A 25380-nucleotide genomic window follows, 5' to 3' on the forward strand; every position below is an offset into this window, starting at 1 on the left:
AACCAACATTCTCTTAAGATTTGATGTGGTACTTGAGAACCTGCAAATGCACATGGGGAAAAGTTGTAAAAAATAGTAATTAAAATAACAATGAAAATGATGCAAGGAGTTAACTCAGTTTCAAAACATGATTTGTACTCTATTTTCCTTTGCTTATTATTACTTTCAAACTACAGTCAAGTTATTGTCATACCACTGAATGATGGAAACCCTGTCAACTACTTCAAAACTGACACGTTTTCCGTTGCACTGAGCATTCCCAGAAGACATTTCCCCTCATTTTAATACAAAATCCTGTCAGATCCATGGAGCTGAAAAAAAAATACGTGTAAAAGATATGTAGCTGTAATAGACCTCCCCCAACTAGCTGAGTTTGGAATAAAAGATGATCAAAAAAGACTCAAAGATCCAGTGCTAGATTAATGCAAATATCTGCTTGTTTGCAAGTGTACTTTTTGATTAAACTGGCATACATCAAGTACAATTAGAAGGGTTATTTATAACTAAGAAATACATAATTCTGCATTTTAATGAGGGTGACAATTACAGCCAACAGTTGGTAATTAACATTAATCCTTTTGCACTGCAAATCAGAATTTCCCAATATGATTTTCATTGTCTGCAATGGACACACCGAAACTGTTATTGCAAAGTACCTATTAGGTGGGCTGCTTTGACACAAATAGGTGTTCCTGTTACACACAGTAAAGAAAGAAACCAATGATGTGTTAAATTTGATAACCTCAGATGTAAATACAGAATGTCACTTCAAAATTTACTTGTCTACAACACAAAATACAATCAAGGCTTATCATTTTCATGGCTGAACCCAATTCCAAGTTTCCCAAGAGCCAGGCTTCACAGGTGAAATCTGATTTCAACACAAGCTTGAAATCTCCCATTGTTAAATTTGGTTTAGATCCCAGCCCTGGGTTCACATCTGCATTTCCCCCCTGAGACTTCAAAGCCTTTAGTGGTTGCAACCGAACAGAGCAGATAAGGAGGAGCATTTGCCCAGTCGGTATCAGTTTCCACAGCAGAACTCTGGAGCAACTACTAAAGACAGGAATAATCACTACTGAAGGATTTGCAACTGTAGCAAAACCTTATTGCAAATTCTTTCCTTAAGCAGGTTATCAAAAAATTTTGGTCCTCAAACCCACTGAATTTTAAATCTCAATCTTACTGTATTGCTTTAACATATTTCTACTCCTTGAGTAAAAATTTCTCTGAAAAAATAAGTTCCATGTTTATAGAAAATGTTGAACTTATTAAACACTTCTCTTTCTGATATCTGTAATCTTCAAAGAGATGATTTAGATTTGCTATGTGTATCTTTCCAAAAGAGAAGGCATTTCTGTTTTAGCCTCTCAGCTGTTGTCTTTTCTAAGAGAAGCAATAGAAAACTCTTTCCATACTGGTGTTTAATAGGAAAAGAGACGTAGCTGAAATCCTATCTGAGGCAAAGATCACAATGCAGCCAGTAAACGAAGCCTCTAGCACACTGCTGAGGTGTTCACCACCTAGGTCAGGCAACTGGAGGAGGATCAGTGTCAGGTACAGGTAAATGAGAAGGTAGAAAAGGAGAACTGTGAGCAGTAAGCCAAGAAACCTACAATGCACTTCTTACAAAGAGCTGTAAAACTCACATTTATTTTGTAAGTATGGGATAGATGGGTCATTTCTACATACAGAGGTGCCCAACCAAAATCAAGATAAGTGATATTAATGTCCTATGGTCAGTATTATTGAACCTCGAAAGCAATAAAGTATGAGTCGATAAATATTACATTTGCAACATAGTTAACATTCTTCTACTGTCTCTGGCACTTATTACACATTGTAACCGCAAGTCTACAATACATTATTCATATTTGGGGTGTCACTGAGTGATGGATTGCTGTAAGAGAGGCTGTCCTTTAAATAAATCAACAAATAAAAATGCAAATGTTAACATTTTCAGCCACAACTTTTTCCATCTTGAATGGGGAATGAAAATTTCACATTATATCGACAGCCAGCAGAGAGAACAATTAACAACCTACACTGTGAATAAGAGAGATTAATTTGCCAATGTCTGGTTTTATCACTTGCATATGGAACTACATTGGACTTTTTGCGCTGCTGGCTTTCTCAGGGAGTAGGCAAAATTTGTGTCTCCTACCACTTTCAGAAACTAACTCCCCCCCCTACTCCAAACACCCTTTTAATCTCTTTAAATGTTCCTAAGTTAAATCTGGAATGGAAGTTTTCTGCTCCTTTTGAATCTTGAATAGTGTCTGATCCTAAGGGTGAAGAAACAATTCTACTTCTTTGGCAGTGCTTGCTTAGATTCTACAGTCTAAGGAACTTCAAAAATCGTCTTGATATCCATATTTAAGCATCCAAAATGCAAAGATGTGAAAATCAACTACCACATAAGTAAGACAAAAGCTTGAATCTCATCACTGTCGTATTTCCTAACACTCAGCACAACAGATCTACTTTAGACAATTCCAGTGTGCATTATTAAGTATACAATTCTGCACATTATATTTTACATCAGATATTAATTTGCTTAAAAGTCCCTGAGTACACATTCACCTGAGATGTGCTGGGCAATTGGGTAAATAGTTTTGCTTTTAAAATGTCCCTAAACACAGATTTACACAACACAATCTGTTTATAAGAACTCCAGCAGGCCACTGTAGTCTAACAGATAATAATACAGCTCCAATACAGCATTCATATTGCAAGAACTTCTAAATCTCTTCTTTTATTGGCTACAAGAAACTTCCCTCCAAGTCAATGCATTCAGCAAGTATGAAAGCTTTGATCTGAAACTGCAACCAAAAACCACAGACTTAATGATGAAATCTCTGACTATCACACAGTCCCTTAATTTACCTAACTGTTCTTGAATTCGCTTTGTCCAAAGTGAAAAACACTACAGGAGAATAATCTGTTTCCATGGTGAGCAAAACAAACTTTGCCTGTGTCTTTTTAAGTGCTTAATTTCTGCAGTGTTATAGGACTTACTGTGCCAAACTCAACACTACATGGGGAGAACTTGACAATTGCAACAGGGCTGTAATCAAATTAAATGGTGTTTCAGAATGTACAATTTATAACTTCCTTTTTTTTATTCCCCCCGAAATAACTGAATACTTTAATTTAGTGCAGTTTCCCTTCTCTATGCAATACATTTATTTTGCTGAAGTCAGTACTTGAGAATAACTAAGGTAAGATCTAGTTTATGTAAAAATTTCATTACCAAATGAAAGCATCAATATGCCAGTACCTCCCCTGTGCAGCTCCCCTCCAGTTCAGCAGAAACACAGACACTCTCTTCTATGCAAACACCAGTTATGAAAAAATGTAACTGGTCACCCAAAAGGTAATATTTAACACAATCAGATTAATCATGCTTTAGGAACAAACCTATTCTTCCAAATTTGCCTAGCCCCAGTCTTGCCTGGGAATTTTTTTTCACAAATATATTGGCTTTGGTCTAGATAAATAAGCACATGGAGTAGAAGAGCTTTCCAGACCTGCTGCGAACATAATTTCAAGGGCCTCATGCAGGTGTAGACACTTGGCTTAAGAACACTGGATAACCAAACTTGCAGTGTTTGGCCACGCTATGGAAGGCAGCGATAGGCATGCACAGAAGCCTGACAGGTAAACAAATTCACTATTAGCCCAGTACCAGATGCCAGATAAGGAAATGCTGAGGTTTTCTTTTTCTTTCAGAGCTATCACTGAAATCACCTTGTGCACACTCATTTTGCGAGACTAGTCCTTCTACAGGTCCAGCACTAAGGCTCCCAAGGTTTACATCTACCTTCCAGGGACACTTATTTCTTGTTCATGACATGACTCATTCCGAGACAGAGAAGGAAGCAGGACTGCAGCAATTCTTTCTCAAGCAGGAGGTAGCTGTAACACACTGAAGCCTTCAGTTGAGCCCTGCCAAGGCAGGCTATCATGCCAACACATCTTCTACCTGCCATGCCTGCTTACCCAGCCAGCCCTCCCCAGAAGCTGTGCTAGCACCCTGATGCCTCTCGCTGCCAGGGAGCTTCTGTCGCTTTCCAACACCTTCTCTCTGGCAGGCTTTGCATTGCTGCTGCTGCCGAGTGCCAGGGCTTGTGCTAGTTAAAGCTGGCACAAACACGAGTTGAATCTAGTCCTATAAATTTAAATAGTCAAAAGTAATTAGGTTTACATGTACTGCTGAATAAATAAATTTGCTCTTAGGCTAGGGCTTTGTGTTGCAAGTTTCAGATCTGTGCCAGTTGTTGTGGTTAAGCTGTTAACCCCCCCAAATCACAGATCATAATGAACATGCTGACAAACCCTAACTTTAGTGGCACAAAAGCAGCAATAATTCTCAATATTGATTAATTTAGTTAGTTAAACCTGCAGTCTAAGCTTATAACCATTCAGTGATAAATTGAGACTGACCTGCTGCCCAAGCAGGATTTTTGATGAAGGATAGAATCAGCTTCAGGTTTCCCCAGAAATACTTGTCCATTTGCCATTCTTAATTACAGAAGGCCAGGAGTAAGGGAAAGCACAACATGGCTGTTTAATGTAGTTAATAATACCTACAGCACCAATGGTGAGAAAGAAAGGGAGGAAGCATGGGAGAAGGTGCCCAGAAATACAGGATTTTCATCAACTGGTAAAATAATACTTTAAAGATGACAGCTAATCAGACTCTTTTTACTGATCACTTTACCTGGTATGATTTCTAAAAGCATATTTCAACAAATATTTTACTCCCCACTGTGGAAAAGAATAGACTATCAATCCTCTTGAATAAAATTTCTTTTTCTGAGAAGCCTTCATATGATGTGCATAATTATATCTACTCCTCAGTGCTTGAATGGAATCTCAACCTAGCACTATTAGAAAGTATCAAGCAGTATCTTTACACACACTATATCTGCTATGCCTGCCTTGCAAAGGTAACCATTGCTTCTAAGAGAAATGGTTAGGCAACCTTGTGGCTTCTGTTAAACAAACAGCTACTTGTGGGAAAAAACCCAATCTAACTCAGTTCTTAAATCCTCCAAGAATTATCATCCCTTCCATCAGAAGGGAAAAAAAAAGTGTTTCCATAACAAGAAAGTACAAATTTGTCAATATTGATAGTGATTTTTCACCTATTATATATCACAAGTTCTCTCAGAAGATAGGAAAAAACTGCCAGCTGCTGCCAAGAATACATGGATGATATTAAGCATACATTTTCCAAGTCCACTGGGCCAAGAGAAGATTAAATCTGATTCTAGCCCTCTCATCCTGCAAGAAACATTTAACTCTTCTCATGAACAGTTGCACACTCCTGTTATGCCACTGTACTGTTATCTAACTAGTGGTATAAAATAATGTAAGTTCATATTTCAATCTGTTTTGTTGTTGCTAAACTGAAGATTTTATTATGAGAAAATGTGGGGTATGATAAAGAAAAGCAGGGATTGTATGCCGTTCTTCTAGGCTGTTACCACTAGAAATGTAATCCTGCCTAAAGAAGGGGAGTTGTTTTCCGACCTGTAAAGCGTAACAACAATGCTGCTTTCAGTTTTTTCATTTGAACAGAAGTGATAATGCTGCTTTTCCAGTGCATTTAGTGCAGACATATAGTATAATCAGGAATTGCTGACTTAATGTGATTTTGTTGCTTGTCATTAAACATAAAATAACTCTCATACAAAACATTTTAAAAGAAATGCCATTTGATAAAAATGGGAGTGGGGGAGGAGGCAGGCAAATGGCGAGGGATTAAAATCTTCAAGCGAATGTAAAACCTAACAGGGTTAACACTGTCCATTAAAATTATTTACAAAGGTATTTAATGTGTCAGGACTTGGAACATAAAATACTTTCTGTTCAAAATCTAAGTAAAATTAAAATGTTAGAACTTGGCATATTCTTGCTTTTTTTATTCTAACACGCAACTTAAGGCTTACTATAAATGTCAAAAGGATATGGCAGGTTTTAGTTTATATTATTCAGCTTGTGCTAATATGAAACATCATAGAAATTCAGTCACTTCCCTGCATCTGGGAGAATTTGATGGTTGTGTTTGCAGAATCTTAAACCAGAGATTACCTAGCAGCTTACCATGAAGGGTCATGCTGAATCGGTGATGCGGCTGTGGTTGCAGGCACTTTGCTGCTGCCCATCAACCCAGAAGATATGGCTGTATCCTTCCTAAGTCCTGAAGTTGTCCCTGTGGAATGAAGTGAAGACAAGCCAGGCATCAGAAGCTAGAGATTTTGGAATAGATGTTTCTCAAATCTACCTTACTGGGACATTGGGATGAAAAACTGAAACAGTTTTTGAGTGAGAAATATAGACAGAGAAATGACAGAGAGCTCATCAGTTGATAGTCCTGTGCACAGCATCCTTTTCAGGACCATGCAGAATCAAATCTGTAGCATAAGATACACTCTCCAGCCCCCTATTACTGCCCAGAGCTTGACAGACTTGCATGGTTATTATTCCTTAAGTGGCCCACAGGATTCAGCTTGTTTCACAGATGCAGTTCTCATGACATGCTTTAAGATGTTAGTTCTCCAAGTGTAAATATCACTACAATAGTATTTTCATTTAAATAAAATAGAACTGAGAATCCATTGCTTCTTCCCACCTCCAAATAACTCTTGAATTACAAAATAATCTAGGTTTAAAGGTGAAGTTTAGAGGTAATGTAGTTCAATCGTCCATTCAAACAGCATCAAGAGGTTTCAGACACTTATCACATTATGTGCTGAATGTCTCACTGATGCAACCTCTCTGGGAAGCTCCTCTGGTTCCACTGTTTGATCAGCCTCATAGTCAAAAATGTTTCCCGTATAGCTGATCAGAATTTTCTGAGTTGTGACTTTTCCCTCTTGTCTCTTGCATGGCTGATGATGACTTCCAAGAAGGCTCATTCCCTCTTCTCTACACCCTCTCCTAAGGTAGCTAAAGCAAGAAGCAAGATCCATGCTGAGTCATGTCTTCTTACAGCTGAACGCACTCAGCCTTCTCAGCCTCTTGCTTCAGGCCCATGGCTGTCCTGGCTGCCTCTGCCAGACTTCCTACAGTTTTTCAGTGTTGTTTGTCTGTGCACTGTGGAGTCCCAGACTGGACACAGCATTTATGGACACAGTCTCACTGAGCTAACTGGGGTTAAGGGTCATTTCAGCACTCTGATGACCACAGTTGTATGATTATGGCCCAGTAAGAGGTCCATCACACAGGCACATCACTGACTCACTGCTGTCCAGCGGGACAACCCATTCTTTTCTGGCAAGACTGCATTCAGGGTTTTTTCAGTGTCAGCTCAACCCAGCTGAAGGACACTGGCATTTCCCTTTGCTGAACCTAAAAAAGGTTCTGTCAAACAATTTCCCAACATATTAAGGTCCCTTGAATACTGGGCCCTGTTCTCCAGCATACTTACTGCTTCCCCAAGCCTGCAAAATTGCTGAAGGTGCAACCTGTCCTGCTGCCCAGGCTTTTGATGTTAAGCAGCTAACCACGGTGAATTGGATGCCAGCTGGACTGAAGACAACACTTGAAGGCTGGTGGTTCAGCCAACTTTTCGTTTGCTCACCTGAGAACTGAGTTTCATTGATCAGATTTAGTAAGACAAATAGCATACAGGTTAATAAGAGGTAAAGGGAAATAGGAAAATTAGGAGCCATCTGACCTACCACACAAAAACCTGTGGATTTGGACTTTTTTAATCTAACCTAATTAGCTGTGTGCAACCAACATCACTTAACTAGAGTCAATACAGGAAAAACGAAACATATCAGCAAAAACTGAAGTCAAACCAATGTTTAGCTCCTTATGTAACCCTGTGATGACCAAATATTTCTCAGCTCTGTGAACAGAAGCATTATCTATCAGCCATGTTGAAACATGAAGCAACACAAAGTTGTAATTCCAGCTTCAGTGTAAAATATAAAATCTCCAAGGAATTATTTAAAACAATGCATTGATCTAAGATTTATAAAAATATATACAATTCAATAAACCCACATGTTTTAAGATGCATTTTATGGAGACTAACAAAAAAAAGTTATCACCCTGCTATAATAAACTGTGTTTCAGCACCATGCAGTGAAAAAATCTTGCCTAACAAAGAGTTAATTATCAGTGAAGGAAGTCTGGAAATATCATGGGGATATATGCTGATTGTGTGTCCCTGGTAACTTGATATTGTGCCAATTCATGATGAGGAGAGTGGGTACGCATATAAAGACTGGAAGCGTCTTGCTTAAGAGTTTTGACTTTACGATCAAATAAGAGAAATTTAGAAATAATTTTCTGTGAGAGTGGAATGAGGCAGCTGGATTCTAAGGAACTAACGCCAAAGTAATAAAAACCTTGTTAACACAGGAGAAAATATTCAATTGCTAATATGAGAAAAGGCTGGCACACCGTCAACATACTACATCCACAGAAAATGAGACGTATCTCTGCAAAAAAAGACAATATATGGACTCAGAAGTGGCCAACACAGCCTCAAGGGGACTGTTCAAATACCCAAGTTTGAAAATATTACCAGAGCTAGAAACAGAAAACAAGAAAAGGAACTCAGCAGGAATTTACTGAGGCTGTTAGGCTGCACAGACATAAAGCAGAGGCATAAAGAAATCACAAATAAATGTGTATTAAAAAAAAGTTTAAAAATACATCTTGGAAAAGGCATGCAAGTCTTTTGAGGAAAAAGAAACACTCAGGAACAAGCAAATATGTAAAGAAGATTAAATCAATAACATTCCCAAAAATGGCCAAGCTACTACTAATTTTAAAATATATTATGAGAAAAAAAATAAAGAAGGGAAAATTGGCAAGTAGAGGATAATGAAGACCCTGTTGATGTATAATACCTGTCTATATAAAGCTGATGAAAAGAAACTACCAGGGGAAAAAAAAAGATACAAAGTCTTTAGTCTGAAGGATATATATTTCAGGGCTAAAGGGAATTAGTTAATGAATTTATGAAGTGACTGGTAATTATTTATGAAAAGTCATAGAGAACTGGGGTGATACAAATGACAGCAAATTAATTAGATTGCAGGTGTTAGAAGACAGTATGAGACTGGAGACATTGCAGATGATCTAGAGAAGCAAGAAACATGGAAAAAGAATAGACACATTTACCCCTGGAAAAAAGAAAAAGCTCTTCCATAATGTGGTAATTCAAATCCTGACACCAATGGAAAGAACCTGGAGCAGCAAAGAATCACAAAAAAAACCCCTAGATATAAGCTTGCAAGGCAAGCTACGCCCAAAGCAATTATAAATGTCTCCTAAATGGTAATGTTAAGAATATTATTTTCAATTTGGCTAACTTGGTACAAGAATGATTTAAAGTAGATTAAAGAATCATTTGAGAAAAGTCAAATAGCCATATATTTCTGCTTGAAAAACAGACAACTAAAACATTATGAAAGTGGGGAAATACAGCAGTCTGTATTTTAGAAGTGTAAACATTAAGAACGCAGAAATATAGATGAGGCTGGTTCAAGCAGCAATGGAATGAAAGTAAGCAATGGGAAATCTAGGTTGATAATCATAAAAGAAATCTTTATGACTTGAATAATAGTAATATTCATAAGACTTAACATTTATATAGTACTTCACATCTTCAAAGCACTTCACTAATATTAACTAATTGCTCTATTCAATTGTAGGGAAGAGTCTTCCCTCAAGGGAAGAAGTTCCAGAACCTGAATCCCTAAGAAGCTACATCAGAAAAACTACTGAAAAACAAACACTATCTCGAGAAATCAGCCTCTGGAAAAGTACAGGGCTAAAACAAGCTAAAATCATTTTCCTTCTCTGACTTTTTCTTTTGCATATAAAAAGGAAAGTGTGCACACTATACAATATCATGCAGACATTATGTCCAACAAGAAGAAACAAAGGGGAAAATTGTTCTTTCTTTTGTTTCAATGCAGAGGTACTTCAGGAAGCATTCAGTAAAGATTAATACTTTAAACAGAAATGTAGAGAATTGCCCAATATTGCACAGTGCAATGGATCTAAGTTTCCCAGCCCTACAGCAAAATTTTCAAGAGCAAAAAGGAAGAGAAACACACATTTCTGTACTCCAGTGCTTTTTAACTAGACAAGTTGTTAGATTTTAGTACACGTTGACATAGCTGGTGGTGACACCAATAAAAACAATTTACTGCTGAAAGGATCTAAGACTTCAGGATTGCTTCAACTGCTTAAAGTTTTGCTGGTAATACTAAAAAAGTTTGACTAAAAGACACAAACACCTGCTGAAGCACGGACATAAAAAGTAAGGAGCAAGCAGAAACAGAAGTCAAAATCAACAATGAGGGAATAAAAATTGATTTCCTAAGTTGATCCAGTAAGCTTCCACCCTCAAAAGAGAGCAGAAGTGACCCTTTCCACTCCACAAGGTGAAGGGACCATGTTAACAATGCTCTTCTCCCCGTTACTAACCATTGTCAGAGAGAAAGAAAAAGTGTACTTGATAGGAAATCACCATTTTCAAACCCACTGTTGTCACAGCAAGTGAGCAGTCCTGTAGGCAGGAAAACCTTCCACTATTCCAGGATGAGAACAGCTTCCTGATCAATAATTTTAAACCTGATACAAGTGCCTGTGCTGCTCTGGAGAGACACTACTACTGATACAGCCACCATTCCTGGTGGTACAGCAAGCCCAAGGGCTCAGATCAGCACTCGCACTGCACTAAGGAGTGCTTGGATCGAGTCACCAGCCTGGAGAACATGTAAACAGACCAGACTGATCCCAGCATGAGGAAAAAGAAACCTCTGTAGCAATAGGTCAGCATTTGATGCTTGAGAAGTTTTCACCTGAACATGTTTCTGTACACAGCACTGCTGTGTTCCGACCAAAAAGCCACCTTCAGATATGTGGCTAAATGACATTGAGCTTCATGCTTCAAGATATCACCTTGTGGATTTCATTCCCCTTTCTCATACTGCATTGAACCAGAAATCTCAGGTCAGCAGCAGATGGGAATATCCAGCAAAAGCAAGGACAGAGCCAACTAAGTCCAGGCTATCCAGAATTAAAAATCTTGACATTGTACCCTGGTGATCCCCTAAGACACTTTATAAGTATGTGTGTGTGCTTGCTAAAGGAGTCCAAATATATAACAGAAGGAAGCCAATTAAAAAGGTACTAAATACAGAAGACTTCAACTTCAGTGATTAGTGCTAGGTAATTTGCCTTGTGATAAACAACCATTCAAATCAGTAATAGACCTGAGGTTGTTCCACAGCTTGAAAGCATTCCTCTGAACTTTATCAGCTATCACAGCAAGTGCCAATGTTTGTAAGTCAAATTTTGCAATGCAGCTCTACACCATAAAAGCCAGCAATCCCAGAAAGTGCTTGCAAAAGATGCCCACCATCTTCAGAGATCATGCTGACCACTACAATCACTAAATCAGCATAGGTGCAGCTCAGTTGCTATGTGCAATAGCCTGATGCAGCTTGTAACTTCTCCTCAGTCCTACAAGATGAAATGAATGAATGAATGAATGAAGAGGCCAGATTGGATATTTTCCCCTGAATCTATGGAAAATAAATTACTTTTGGGGAGTACCCCAATCTAAGGAACAAAACCCACCATCCAGCTGTGAAAAATTCTTGTTTCATCACTGCAGCATAGAGAAGGAGGGGGGCAGAAGGAAGAGGAAAAGAGAAGAAAAAAAATGATAGCTGAAAAAAACCATAAAAGAAAACCATCAGTGAAAATTGCCCCTGAAACTTTGCAGAATTGTAACGGCTTTCTCTTGCTTAAATTGATTGGTGTAGCAATGTTATAAAATGACTATTAGGATTCATTGTGCACAACAGAAAGTGTGAAATGTCAGCAGATTATACAGCAAAAGTAATGGGTCCTGAACCCCTGTTAGTCAAAAATGATTTTGTTTCAAATTAGAAATTGATTTTTTTGGACACAAGCCCTTTACAGGCTTCCAACTTTCGTAGCTGTGCCTTGGAAGAGATTAACCTCAGCCACTGTTTGGGTCCAGGCTGATGATACCCTTTTGAAAGTTTCTTCACAGGGACTGCTTTTTAATGTTGGTATGGTCTTAACCAATAACACAAGTTATTTGTTCCTTTGAGAACTGCACCACATTTCTTCTCATTTTGCCATTTTCTTTATTTTTATGCTGACATATACGGCAAACTGGCTGACAAGTTAAAATAAAAAAATAAAAAAAAAGCTAGTTCATAACTGAACCAAGGATTATGTTCAAGGCTAAGCAGTGAAACATCCAAGCTGCTTTTGTTCCCAACCTTTTCTCTTTATAAGACAGAAAAGACTGCATCTCTGCTCCTTAAGTGGAGGCACTAAGTTAAGGGCAGGATAGGTTCTAGCAGTACAGACATCCCTGTGTGGTAAAATAGCAGATTATGATGGTGAAGTCATCACTCAAGGAGGAAAAGAATGCAAAGATTACATTTGAAGAGCAAACCCTACTGCACTTATTCTCACTACCTTTTGGGAAAGTTAAAAAAGAAATAATTGAAGGAGTTTTCTGAGATTAATGGGCTACTTTTTTCTCTTTCATCAGGAAGGGTAGACAGGATCTCCACTTGTTATTTAAATTTTTTTTTTAATAAGGAGCTACCACCTTCTCTTAGGTTGTTTCAAAAACCTGCAAAACTTCTTCCTTTAATTGTGCATTTTACTGATATCCTTTTGAACACACCAGCACACTCATGGCCCTGTAATACAGTATGCTTCACCTTACCTTTCCTGGACTTGGTGCCTTCCCTCTTGGTCTGCATTTGAGGGCTTTGTCCATCATCCATGTTTGCACCAAAGCCAACCATTTTCTTCCCTGAACTGTTCCTATGACTGCTCTCTGGTTTTCTGGAGTTTTTGCTCACTGGAGATGTCCTCAGTAAATAATCTTCATATTTCAACACTGGGACACTGGGAGGAAAGAAAGATCATGCTGTTACATGACGCATTTGGCCCTTTAACACTGCACCAAGCTCTCTACCAACTTTTACTCTCCAGAAACATAAACATCATGCTGCTGGTTGAGCTCTTGTTGAATCCATTTTTAATTTTTGAAAGCAGAATGCCTAAGGCTTGAAGAGTTACCAACACACTTTATCAGGAGTCTTTGGTTATCAGCAGCCAGCAGCACCCTGACAACTGCATTTGGAGTTTTGCAGCATTGGACACATTCCCTAAAGCATTAGGTCCTGGATTTCTCAAGTGGTTAGAACAGAACCAGTGGGATGAAGACATGCAAATGCAGATGAAGATGAAGACAGACTTTGTCCAGCACAACAGGCTAAAACTGGTAGAAAGAATAATTTAAAAAATATTCACGTCGCTAGAATAAAGGGGAAACAAAGAAGATTATGTAAAGAGAAATCTGAAATTTTAGTTTGCAAAAGGGAAGCAGATCACAGAATCACATAATCATTTTTATTGGAAAGGCCCTTTGAGATCATCTGAATACAACCACCAAGGCCACTGCTAAACCAAATCCCCAAGTGCCACATCTACATGTTTTTTAAAAGCCTCCAGGGATGGTGAGAAGCTGATTCAAGAAGAAAATGGATGAGAAGAGAGGAAACAAAGAGGTGAAATTGATGAACAGAGGTACTTTTAAACATGATAGAGAATGTATGAGCAAACTGGTGGGAGAGAATCTGGTGCAGAAGTGCAGTACTTTGAGTAAAGTAAGGAAAGAGAAAGTTGATCAGAACCATTATGGTTCAAGATGAACTTCAACACACAATCATAAACACTGCATGGATAGAGGCAGGAAGCAAATCTGGTGATGGGGAGAGCAATCATGACCTCAAGCTTTGCAGATACAGGTATCTCAAAATGTTCTGGGCAGACAGGAGGAAGACCCACATTTCTCTCAGTAACGAAAAGCTACTGCTATCAAATTCTGCTCTCTGGGAAATAACTACTGCTTTAAATGACAATTGCCAACATATGTAAGTCATTAGTCCCTGTCATTAAAGGCTCCTTTATAAAAGAGATTAAAAATATAAAAAAGTATCTTTGTATTATCCACATGAAATAATACAATTCATTCCAAGATTATATTGATCTACTTGCAACCGTGGAAGCAAAAAACAGCTTTCTTAAGTTATTAGAAGATTAAACAAATCTTAACAGCTGGATTCTGTGAACCTAGAGGTCTTTTCCAACCTAAACCATTCTATATTTCTATGATAAATCTTTTTCCTGTTTAAGCACCAATTGTACATTGGCAACCCAAAGACTGTCACTGAGCTTTTATTAGTTAGGATACAGCTTCATGGGAGGCTAAATCACAAGAATCTTTTACCTAAAAGCTTGCACTGACTGAAGTTACTGTAGATCTGAGAAAAAAGCAGGAAATGATAGCTAAATTAGAAGTTTCCCATCAATGTTCTGTATAAGACATTGTTTAATAGGGCCCACTGAGCCTGTTTGACAATTAGTATTACTCCTGTATTATTAATGCAGAACAGTATATAATGGCTTGTGACCTACAATAACTGACTGAAGTGTTGGATATAACTTCTCCAAATAACCTCCATTTACTTTAGGGCTTCTAACTGTGTGACCACTAATAATACTGCAAAGTATTTTTAAAATTTATGGTGAACTAAATTAGTATCTTATTTGAATTATATGAAACTATTAACCTACTAATTCCTGCAACTACAAGAGCTCCAAGAGGTGGTTTTGGATCCTAGCAACTGCTTAAAGAGGCTTAAAGTTGTAATACTTAACCAGATTTCTCTGGTAAAACAGGACCTGATATTCCATTTGCCTGTACTTGGGATGATTAAGAACATTTAAAAAAACAGTGAGGCTGTCATTATTTGGATGCTTTTTGGGTTGTTTAAAGCACATTTTTTTGCAACCTATAGTCCTCATGTGAAGACAGTGACCTTTGCCTTGCAGATAAGGAGGTGATTACTTGACTGGTTCTCCTTCTAAATGCAGTATCCTCTATGGTGCAGTTACCTCTATAATACTGAGTTCTGTTTTAAATACTGCATTGGCAGACACAATTCAAACAGAAACAGACACTAAGAAGAAATTACATAAGCTAAGGTATAATATATAACAAAAGCAAGTGTATTTTCATTTATAACCTTAATAAACAACTACAGCCTCATTGTTTAGTATATAATAGAAGTCAGCTCATGCTAAAGTTTTGCTTAAGTAAGAATAGAGTCTCAAATCTTAAAATGACAGGGGTGCAGACCAAGTAGAGAAAGGGATAATGCAGACAGATAAAAAAATTCAGTAATTAACTATCTACCACAATTAAACAAAGAAAACATAAGGAACATAATTACTCATTCACCTCTGGAATAATTAGTAAAACGAATTATGTGACTATTGCAACACAGAAATTTAAATTCAACATATGGTCAAAAGGAATCAGCTATTTATGTCTGGAGAGATTTAGCAGCAAAACAGGTTCTTGTCTATTTTCAAATTCAACTACCCATCATGTCACTCAAAGGCACCACGGTTAGTAGGACTTCCTGCAGGTCACCACAATATCCAACGAATTTTCACAGCACTCCTTGAAATTGCCCAACAGAGAAGACCATCTAAATAAAGACCTTATTAACCTACCTACCCTACATACCAGGGCAGGAGATGTAGTGTGACCAAAAAAGAAGCAAGTCTCAGCACTGCTGCCTCATTATGAATACCCAAGTACACCATCACCAAAGGAAAACACACCTTGAACAGTCCCTTCCATCCTGTCTGAGCCTCATATCGCGATATCCCCGCTGAGCGCGAATGGCAAATTTTAAATGTCATTCAGGACCCATTGAATATTGCTAGTATTTGCATTCCTTAAAAAGTAGAAAAACATTAACCTTTTGTTTTATTGAATTAAAATGCCATGGAAATGCTGATGTAGTCTTCAGAGACTGAAATACTTTTACAAAGAAGAATAGCTGTCATTTATTAGACACAAAGAACAATTACTTGATAGGATGCTTTCTGACAAAAAGCAGATTGGTATTCTCATCATAGAAAAGGCATTGTAAAAAAACCCGGCACAGACCTCTGAGACTTGAATAATTTAAAGCTGCATTTGGTGCAATTTGAATTTTTCTTTAGGGAGGCAAAGTTAAATACCTTTAATTTGTTCTAATTATTTCAAATTTGCAAGTTAATTATGGCTGATCATTAAATAACAAAAAGGACTATCGTCTCCATAGAGTTTTACCTCCTACCCTCTGCATTACTTAAGCTAGATTTTAGTATGCATGAATTAACTTTCTAAATAATCACACGGTTTGACTAAATGGCTCAGTAAAATGAGCTCTGATCCTCACAATAAGCATTAATGGACATTAGAAAGGCTATTGGGACCCATGTTACTTACATTATAAGTATTTTTAATGGGGTCTTATTTACTAATCTTTATGTACTGTTCAAGTTAGGGCATCATATAGATACATTATTCTGCTTTAATAGAGGAAAGTCAGTTCTTCAAGATACTAAAATAAATGTCCACTTAGAGCCAACTAAATTCATTTTTAAACTAATGCAGGAAAACTCTGATAGAATATAACTTGTTTTAGCTGCTGATCCTGATGAATCAATCCAACATAATGGCAGTCTTGTTCTGCAAATGGAGTTTTGCAGATCTGTTGAATTGCTAAGCAACCCAAGCAGCTCAGGCTCTTGCCAGAGTCATGCTTACTATCAGCATGTGATTTACCTTGCCCACGAGGCTTCCTCTCTTCCCTGCTCCACACCCAGCGTTCAGCTGACTGGGTTCCCAGTCTTCAATCCCAGATTTGGATGCTCACCTTCCACTGAACTCTGATCTTTCCATGCATTTTTCAGTGCACATCAGTGGCATTCAGAGAACAAGACTATGTTGTAACTACTCAGAAACCCGAAACGCGAGGCAATTCATGCCTCCACTATGTATGTTCAACAGATGGCTGCTTTAATGGTACCCTACTGCACTCTGCTGAGGCAAGGGCTTGTGAGTTTAACCATTATCAAACTAACAGATTGCCGTGGTAGGTTAGCTCCAAAAGCAAACATGTTGGAATGTTATTTTCCTGTTCCGTAATTTCTGTTTTAAAAATAAAATAATTAACAGTTCATGTGTGCAATCTGCTGCAATTATATCAGGCCAAGAATGCATAACACTTAATGATGCAAAACTGGTGATAAGTAGACAACCCAAGCAATACGTTTTTGTAGCTGGAACCTGAATTGCCATTTCAGATGCAGTTTGACAAACAGGCTGAAAATTGCTTCCTCCCCTGCCACTTTGGCTGGGACTGTTTTCCAGCCAGATCAGTTTCCAGAGTCAGTTCAGTATAAAGCAGCAGCACTACAAGCACAGGGACAAAAGAGTAGATGCCAGGATCTTCTTTTCAGTAGGGGTCTAAATTTAGATCAGTTCACACCATGCTTGTTATCAAAAAGCACTTTTGAAAACCACCCGTTCCAAAGTGGGGCTGCTTGGGAGGTTGTTTGTCTGCAGAGCAAATAAAAAAAAATATTTCTGGGGAGAAAAGAAGCACCGTTGACTTTGGATGTGTGGATCTGAAAGGCAGTGGTCTGTTCACAACTATCACAACTTTTCCAGTCCCCTCAATTGGAGCTGAGGAGAAACACGTCAGAACGTATGAGCCAAGAGAGCAGCACATAGGAAGAAAAGGGAGATTGATCTACTTGCTGCTGCTTTGTGCAAGGTGCACAAACCCACAGGGGAGCTGAGCAGAGATGCAAGGGAGGTAAGAGAGATGCAGGTGAGGAGGAGAAGCACAGTGTGAACTTTGGTGCAGTCTCTCATCCCTGAATGCCATCACCCTTCCCTTCCTAAAATATGCTTTTTTAGCTTAGCATTTTTTCCTCCATTTAAGAAGCAGGAAAAAGTCCTATTCTAATACAGACCTTGAAGACCATATTCAAGCCCAGAGTGAGATTTCATGAGCCAATTATGAAATCTGGCATTTTGAAGCTTATGTTAGATGCATCAGCATGTTAATGGCACTGCTGGGATCCAGTGAATGTCAATAAGAAACAGCTGCTTTCCTTTCTAGAGAGCATGTGCATTTAAAGCTTTGAGATCACAGAATCAGAGAATAGTTTTGGTTAGAAGGAACCTTTTAAAGGTCCCCTGGTCCAATCACCCTGCAATGAGCAAGGACATCTTCAAATAGAATGGATTGCTCAGAGCCTATCCAAAGTAACCTTGAATGTTTCCAGGGCTGGGGCATCCACCACCATTCTGGGCAACCTGTACCACTGTTTCACCACTCTCACAGTGAAATATTTCTTCATCATATCTAACTTGAATCTGCCAATGAAGATGAAAAGTATGACCACTTGTCCTATAATTGCATACCCTTTTCCAAAGTCTGTCTCTATCTTTCTTAAAAGACCACTTTAACCATTGAAAAGGTGCAGTCAGGTTTCGCCAACACCTCTCCTCCAGCTGTCATCAAGACCACGTCCACCTCCCTTCTCATATATTTTTTAGGCAAAAGGCAGGAGAGCAGGGACAGGTAGGGAAACACTTCAACAGTCAGTGAGAGTTCCGGAACTGAAATATAAATATTATCAAATCTGCTTGTAATAAAAGGATTTTTCATCACAGAAAATAGACAGTGATTGCCTACAATCTACATGTTATTATGCAGACAATATATTGCTGAGCTGTCACGCAGAGATTTCATCTCTTACAGCACTCTTCAGGCTCGATGCCCTTGAATCCAGTAATGCCCATGGCTGTGTCAGGTTTCTCTGTTGTTTTTTGGGCTTTTTCCCCCCTGTTGAGCTGAGCTCTCTCTCTTGAATCTTCTGCATTTAGTTTACTTTTCTCTCATCTTAGAGGAGATACACCGGTACATATGCTAAATTTTTTTCCATATCTAAAGCTGTATCAGGGTACAGCAATCCATAGCACAGCTTCCCCAGACCGCTCTTTCAGGGACCAGTTCTTTCCCCACTCCCTCAGTGGCTGGTGTTCAGATATTTAATTCCACCAGCAAGAACTGAGGCCACATATGCTCTTAATTAGCAATGACCTATTAGATCATACCAGCCATAGGTGAAACCCTAGCCCCACTGAATCAATCAGAATACTGTCTTTATTTTCAATGAAGTCAGGACTTCACTTAATTTACATGGTTAGAGGTCCATTTGTAGCAAGTATTAAGCTAAATTTAACCTAGAATTATATTCATGCTTTCCTTTGAAGCCCTCTCTTTCCTCTGGTTTAAGTTCACTATATTTCAACTCCCTACCAGCACCTTTCCAACATATCTGAGTTTCCCTAATAAACAGCAAAATTACAGCTGTGATTACTTTTCTATCATTTCTGAATTCAAAGAAAATTCTAGCATAAAGGTTTTCAGACAGTCACAGAGAAATGACCACGGGAAACAGACTGGCCAGGCTTTAGCAGGGCAAAATTCTGTGACTGTTTGTTTGGCCTTTCTTACAGAGTGGAGCAAAGCAGCTGTCGTTTCAGCAAACTCTGCTGTCAGCCTTCACAAAAGGAAGTCATGTAAATGTCAAGTCCCAGGTATAAAAACAATCCTTCCAAACAGTGTCTATATATCTGAAAAGCCTGCCTGGCTGTCACCAGTCAAAGCACCACGAGGAATGATGCAAAACCCTGTTTAGGACAAAGTTTTTGAACTAAATCTAAACTTTTTCAGTAGATCAGGCAGCATCACTCTCTCCTTCAGAAGGAGAATCACATGCTCTTCAGCAAAGTGAATGCCAGTCTCAGTGCCTTATCCAGCATCACTAGTGTCTGGCTGAGAGCCAGCCCCAGTCACAAGATACCCATCGAAATGCCATATGCAAGCTATCTCCTGAACAAACATGCCCCAAATTGGATAGTAATTTGGTTGTGATAAAGGCATAGAAGAACAACACATCATCTCTTCTCTGCTTGGCTCATCCAGAGCAAAAGGCTTCACAGTGGATGGGCTGCATTTCAAAACAGGCTGTGGCAGAGATGGGTCTGGGTGCGCAGGTAATCACCTCATGTTTTCCTTTGCTAAGACCATTAGTACACAAGCACTCTCTCCTCTACAGAAGTTACCAGACAGGCTGATAGGTGTTGATAACAGCAGCTTTCAGTAAATGAGCAGCAATTGCAAAAGCCCTTTTTCTGATCATGGATCACATCATGGAACAATAATTTGCTAAGGGTAACTGACAATACAGCAGAGGAGGGACACACTAAGAGTTGAACAATAGATAGAGGGTTTTCAGTATGCTCTACTAGTAATATATTCTGAAAAAATTCCTAATTAGAGAAACAGATATTTAAGACTGAATTTTTTAGTGTAGGCATTAAGAGTTATCACAGAAAATCTGGAGTTTTGGAGGATCAGAAGAGCTGAAAAAGACACAGCAACTACAGTTGCTTCTGTTCATTGACAAAGTTACACTTGATTGACGTTAAGTTTCAACGTTCAAGATACCAGTAGGATAAATTTTCACACCTGGTTTCTAAGTGAGGAAATGAAGGAACAAAATTTCAGATTTCTTTCACAGATAGAAATGAAAATTAATAACCACTAAACTGGGCAGACATATCCCTAACAATACTGAGGTGACTTTCCAGGTCACTGACAGCTCCTCTGATATCAGGGAACATGTCACAGGGAAAGTCTTTCATAAATGCATCAAATTCTATAATAACCACAATTAGAATTTTTATACTTTCTATTCTTCTGAGACTTCAGAATCTGATTTCTCTAACCAGGAACTATTACCACTGAAAACAACAGAGAAGCACCCTTGCAGGACCCATATTTTTCCATGAAATTTCTGTCCTCTTATTTCAATCACCTTTACCTGGACCACAGGATGATTGAATCAAGCATGTTAAGCACAGGTTACTACAGGTTTTTAGGGTTGTAGTCTGTTAGTGCCAAAGTCTTACAAATCTTGGGACTATTGAATCTGAAAGCTGCAGTGCTTTACTTATTCCAAAAAGCCATTTGGCTCCTCTGCCGAATACAAACCTGACATGTGTTTTGATTTTTGAAAAAAACAATCAAATTAGAATTTTGCCAGGTCTTTAACTACAAATGTACACGGCATCCTAAATATTCTCATACTACATCTTTTAAAATGATGCCATACTGTCCCAGATCAGTTAGAAACACACTTCCTGATGCATCTTCACACTTCATTGGCCTTTTTTCCATTATTAAATCACATCTGTGGGACATGGTCACTCTATGATTAAAGAGTATATTAATGATTTACCACTACACTAGTACTCATCCATATTATATTGCTTAGTAAAATGAAAACACTGAGATTGTTTATTGATCTGCTTTAAAAAAAACCCTATAGCTTGAAAAGAAGCAAATAGAGAAGTTGAGACTTTGGACTTTACTCTGATTAGGAGATTACCATGCCCAACAGATGCAGATTTGACAAGATAGCTCCTGGTAAAGATTTAAAATAACAATTTTAACCACTTCAGTTGCCTTAAATTCACTGACGTTACATATTTCACAGGGCATGTGTGATGGCTAGTGACTGTAAAATCAACTATTTATTGCAAAAGCAATACAGACTTAGATGCCTAAATAATGGCATACAACTATAAAAACCATGGCCCTGGGCCTCACAGAAAAAGCAACATATTAAAGATTTCCCTTCAGTGCACATATTTTATGTGAATTTGACAGCACCACCAAATACTGACTCAACCAGGATGTTTAGGGGACAGATTTAACATGTTTTGGCACTTGTATTTAGAAAATATTCAGATATAAAAGAACTGAAAGCAGACAGAAACCACTGCCTCACTAAAAGGCAGTTACCACTGAGATATGTATTGGCATTGCTCTGATGTCCATTATCAAGGGGAAGAACAAAGGGAAGAGATCTTGGGACAAGGCTGTTTGCAGTGAAGCTCTGGGCTGCCAGTTCCCAGCCTCTGGAAACCTTTTTGATCCAGACACAAGTTATTTCTGCCATCTTAGAGCTACCACTATTGATTTTGGGGCATGAAAGTCTACCTTTGCATGCATTTGTTACAACCTGGTGGAAACATTTGCCAAGAGCATAGCCACGAGTGCCACTGTGACACAGTGATGTGGGTTCATGGGTTTGCATTATTTGTGCTGCCAAACCATTTCAGCCCTACTGAGTCCACAGCTGGTATATAAACTTAGCCCATCTCTCAGAGACATGGTTTGCTCAAAAAGGATGCAAAGATGTAAATGGAGATTAAGGAAACACAGAGATAAAAAGAAAAAAGGATTAACTATGCATTGATCAAATAGAAGGGCATGTAGTTATACAAAGAGGTGAAGTCTGGCACTATTGACAGAAGACTGAAGACACTTGCAAATTGTTTTGTTTCAAACTCTTGTGTGTGCTAGAAGCCACACTGAAGTGTTTCTATAAAGAAGAGCTGATGACTTGTCACTGCAGTGGAGTTCTAATGCTTTTCTCTCCAGATCACAATGAAATATTTTGAGTATGGTTTAGATTTTAGGTGGATTTACCAGGCAGAGACCATATTTGTGATCAGTGTGAAGAAACACATTAGTTTGAAACTCACCAAATTAGGATTGAGGGTGGGGAGGGGAAAAGAGAGCTCTTAAAAAACTGAGGATAAAAAAAAGAAGGAAAAGATAAAATGTAAAACAAGAAAGACATTGTCAGAACACACAGATGGAGGCAGAAGTCTCCATGACATGACCCAGTGATTCTAAAAGACAGAAAGAATTAGAGAATGTAGTAGCAGCAAATGGCTGAAAGTTAATCCAACACACAAAAAAACTCTGAGTGCCACATAACTGACAGAGTAAAGAAGAGGTGGTGGCAGAGAAAATAAAATAAGAAACAGCTTTATGACTTTTAACAGAAAACTGGCCCCTGAAGGTGAGTTTAAAAGAAGCAAAGCAGACAAGACCTGAAGAAGCAGCCAAGATACCCATTTGGAAAACTTATTTTGTAGTAGGTGAATGAATACTGAGCAGTCAAAGGAGACTTTAGAGTAGTCAAGGTGCAAGAAGAAGGACTAAAGCAAGGGGTGGTTTTAACTGTTGACACAGAAAAAGGATATTTTGGCTGCAAAGGAGAAGGAAACTGCAATAGCTGTCAGCAGCCCAGATGCATGCAGAGAAGGAGAATGATCTTGAGGTTATGAATCTGAGTGGCATGAAGGATGTGGCATTATCAAAATCAGAAGTGAAGACAGATTCAGTAGAAAAAAGTAAGGAGTTCTGTTTTGGCCAGATTAGGAATGATCTGAAGGCAAAACAACTGGGATTATGTGTCAGGGAGGCAGTCAGATATGCAAGACTAGATGGAACAGAGCAGAAGGTTTAAGAGTTATTGGCAGGGAGATGATAGCCAAATCCGTGTAACAGGATGTTGTCATCCAGCAGGTACAGAAATCTCCAGTCAAATCAAGGAGTGACTAAATCCCTTCCCTGCCACCTCACAGAGGTTCCTACCTTGTTTCAAATGAAATTATCTAAAATAGTGCTGCAAAAACATGCATAAAAAAAAGCGACTTTCCATAAAATCTAAAGATCATACTGTTTCTAAAACTAGGGCAACCACTTAAATGAAAGTTAACCTGAACAATAACTTTAGCTAAACTTCAGGTCGCATGCATTTAATATAATGAGATGAGGAATATGAAAAGGCCATTCATAATGGAATTCATTGAGTTAGGAATGCCATGCTTAGCTGCCTTATAACATATAATTAATGATCCTATAAAAATCCAGCAGTACGAACTCTCCTGGCTGCCTGCAGAACTCTTCTTTATGCTGGGTAGGGCAAGCAAGCCTCTGCTTCCACAAATACTGCCCTTTGAGAAGCTCAAAAGCTTTTTTCCCCCTGTTCCATCAGGGACCACAGTGCCATTTCCATGACGTGCTGAGCTTTGAACCATTACCCAAATCAGACTATAGCATTTGGCAAGCCAGTACACATCTGTCACGATACACTGGTTAGTGGTCAAATGTTAAAGAAAAAGTCATTAAATCTCTTCCATTGCTTCTAATACCCCACCTTCCTCCAGATTATTTATAATCCCCACTAAACCCACCCTCTGTTTATAGTCTTCTAACACAACAGTGAAATACATACTGCCTGAAAATCTGTGTTGCCTTATACCACTCCCAACCATTTGGTACAACAAAAGACGTTCTTTCTCCATCAAAAGGCCTGATCCCTCCTGAAGCATTGCTGCTCAAATTCAAGGTTAAAGGATTAAGGCCTGAAGCACTGGGTACCAGAGGAAATGAAGCCAAATATCGAAAGAAACACAAAAATCAATCCCCTTCACTGCAGGAGCAGTGTGAAGAACAAATCAGCTGGGCTGAATCTAAAATTTTCTCTGCGTGACTCTCAAAAATTAGCACTTTTATAAATATAATGGGTAGTCTGCAAAGCCTCAGCACCTGTGCAAAGCCACAAAGTTCAACTCAATACATCAGTATGGTCTGGGAAGTTTTATGCCAGAATAATTCAGTGACAAATACACAAAGTCCTCTTCAGAGAGAGCAAGAGCTGGGAAGTGAGTGAGAGCATGTGTGTTGTTATCTTTATATGTAGTCCACAAATCTGCAAGTGGCAGAACCTAATATTTACTAAAGTTTGCCTTTTGCTTCAATTCTGTAACTGCTGAAGTGCAGCCAAGGTCACAGGAGGGATGGGGAGTGGGTTTTAGCTTAGTATAGCTGTGATCATGGGCAGAACAGCAGGGTACAGAGGATTTCTTGCTTAACTTTGTAATACCAGTAGCTTTTGTTCTTAGTCCTGCCCCATCAGTTCTGATATAAGCTTTAAATGGCATGAAAGTTGTGTGGGTGGGTTTAAAATTTCCTGATTCAAAACTACCTTCCAGAACATTTTGCTTTATGAGGTTTTTCTTAACTTTTCCAACTGATAAATTTCTGGGATATAAGAATGTCTAGATTAAACAAAATACTCTCTTCATCCAAGATTACACATAAAAATAAAAAGTAACAAAACAGTATGTCTGAAAAAGTAATCCACTCCAATATATAAAAATAGAATTCAGGTTTTCAAAATTCAATTCAGGCAGTAAACTAACAGTGCCTACATTTTCCCATAAAGGAGGCATCTGCAAATGACTTGCAAAAATGTCTCTCACTGTCTGCAAGTGTTGGCAAGGAACAAACTCCTTCAGGAGATGCATGCATTTCACATATTTCAACTCAAAGAAAAAATTCTCCAAGCATTTTCAGTTTCGATGTGGGATATTACCAAACCAAACCCGTGCAGAACACTGGCAGGAAACACAAGTTTTGTGAAAATACCAAACTACTTGTGTTTTAACAAGCCTGTTTTCACCAAATGCCCTCCTAAGCTTAGCAGTGTTTC

The 25380-nt window shown here is 38.5% G+C and overlaps 1 protein-coding gene across 1 annotated transcript in view; it reads right to left on the reverse strand.

The window, feature by feature from the left end:
• The window catches only part of KIAA1328 (KIAA1328 ortholog), a 170925-nt gene that overhangs the window by 22455 nt on the left and 123090 nt on the right, over window positions 1-25380 (reverse strand). Inside the window, 2 exon segments of the mRNA XM_068176102.1 lie at window positions 6112-6220; window positions 12758-12942. Coding sequence (XP_068032203.1) covers window positions 6112-6220; window positions 12758-12942 — 294 coding nt within the window.

The sequence above is a fragment of the Anomalospiza imberbis genome, chromosome Z, assembly GCF_031753505.1.
Source record: "Anomalospiza imberbis isolate Cuckoo-Finch-1a 21T00152 chromosome Z, ASM3175350v1, whole genome shotgun sequence".
Classification (NCBI taxonomy): domain Eukaryota; kingdom Metazoa; phylum Chordata; class Aves; order Passeriformes; family Viduidae; genus Anomalospiza; species Anomalospiza imberbis.